Source organism: Rattus norvegicus, chromosome 9 (genome assembly GCF_021556685.1).
Source record: "Rattus norvegicus strain SHRSP/BbbUtx chromosome 9, alternate assembly SHRSP_T2T, whole genome shotgun sequence".
Lineage (NCBI taxonomy): Eukaryota > Metazoa > Chordata > Mammalia > Rodentia > Muridae > Rattus > Rattus norvegicus.
Genome location: NC_141542.1, coordinates 71,626,836 through 71,627,771, shown reverse-complemented (window position 1 = coordinate 71,627,771; position 936 = coordinate 71,626,836). Strand labels below are relative to the sequence as shown.

Here is a 936-nt window from a genome sequence, read left to right as displayed (position 1 = left end):
TGTGACGGGAGGTGTTTCTTTTCTGGTCCAATCTATTTGGAGTTGTGTAGGCTTCTTGTACGCCTATAGGTATCTCTTTTTTTAGGTTAGGGAAGTTTTCTTCTATGATTTTGTTGAAGATATTTACTGGTCCTTTGAGCTGGGAGTCTTCACTCTCTTCTATACCTATTATCCTTAGGTTTGATCTTCTCATTGAGTCCTGGATTTCCTGTATGTTTTGGACCAGTAGCTTTTTCTGCTTTACATTATCTTTGACAGTTGAGTCAATGATTTCTATGGAATCTTCTGCTCCTGAGATTCTCTCTTCCATCTCTTGTATTCTGTTGGCGAAGCTCTTTTTTTTTTATTTGTCACACATCTGCCTTTATTGTAAATAGCAGGTGGGACATGTAGCAATGGTAAAAAATTAATTTACAAAAGCAGAGACTTGGTGAGGTGCCTGGTGGGTACCCTTGGACACTCATACGTAGATGCCGACCCACAGCAGGAGGAAGAGGACTCCAAAGCCCATGAAGAGGGAGGCCACCAAGGAGATGAGGAGCTCTTTGTAAACATCGCGAGTGTACTTGGTAGAGGTGACCTCGTAAACGAAGAACCAAGCAGTGAAGAACATGCCGATGGCCAGAAGTACCACAGTCAGGTGAGGGAAGACAGCTGGGTTCACTGGGCTGGTATACCTACTCATGGCCTCGAGCTCCATTTTGCCCCGCACAAGATAAACCACCGATCGGCGCCGGAAGAACACCAGTTTTGTTAATTCTTTGTATAGTCCTTTTTGTTTCTACTTGGTTGATTTCAGCCCTGAGTTTGATTATTTCCTGCCTTCTACTCCTCTTGGGTGTAGTTGCTTCTTTTTGTTCTAGAGCTTTTAGGTATGTTGTTAAGCTGCTAATGTATGCTCTCTCCTGTTTCTTTTTGGAGGTACTCAGAGCTATG

General features: G+C 43.3%; 1 protein-coding gene across 1 annotated transcript; it reads right to left on the bottom strand.

Annotated features, from left to right (window-relative positions):
* Positions 1–350: 350 nt before the first annotated feature.
* Tmem258b (transmembrane protein 258 B) lies at positions 351–733 on the bottom strand. The gene is given in 1 exon segment (NM_001408694.1): positions 351–733. A coding segment is annotated over 1 exon segment (240 nt). The 5' UTR covers positions 701–733; the 3' UTR covers positions 351–460.
* Between the last annotated feature and the right edge of the window lie 203 nt (positions 734–936).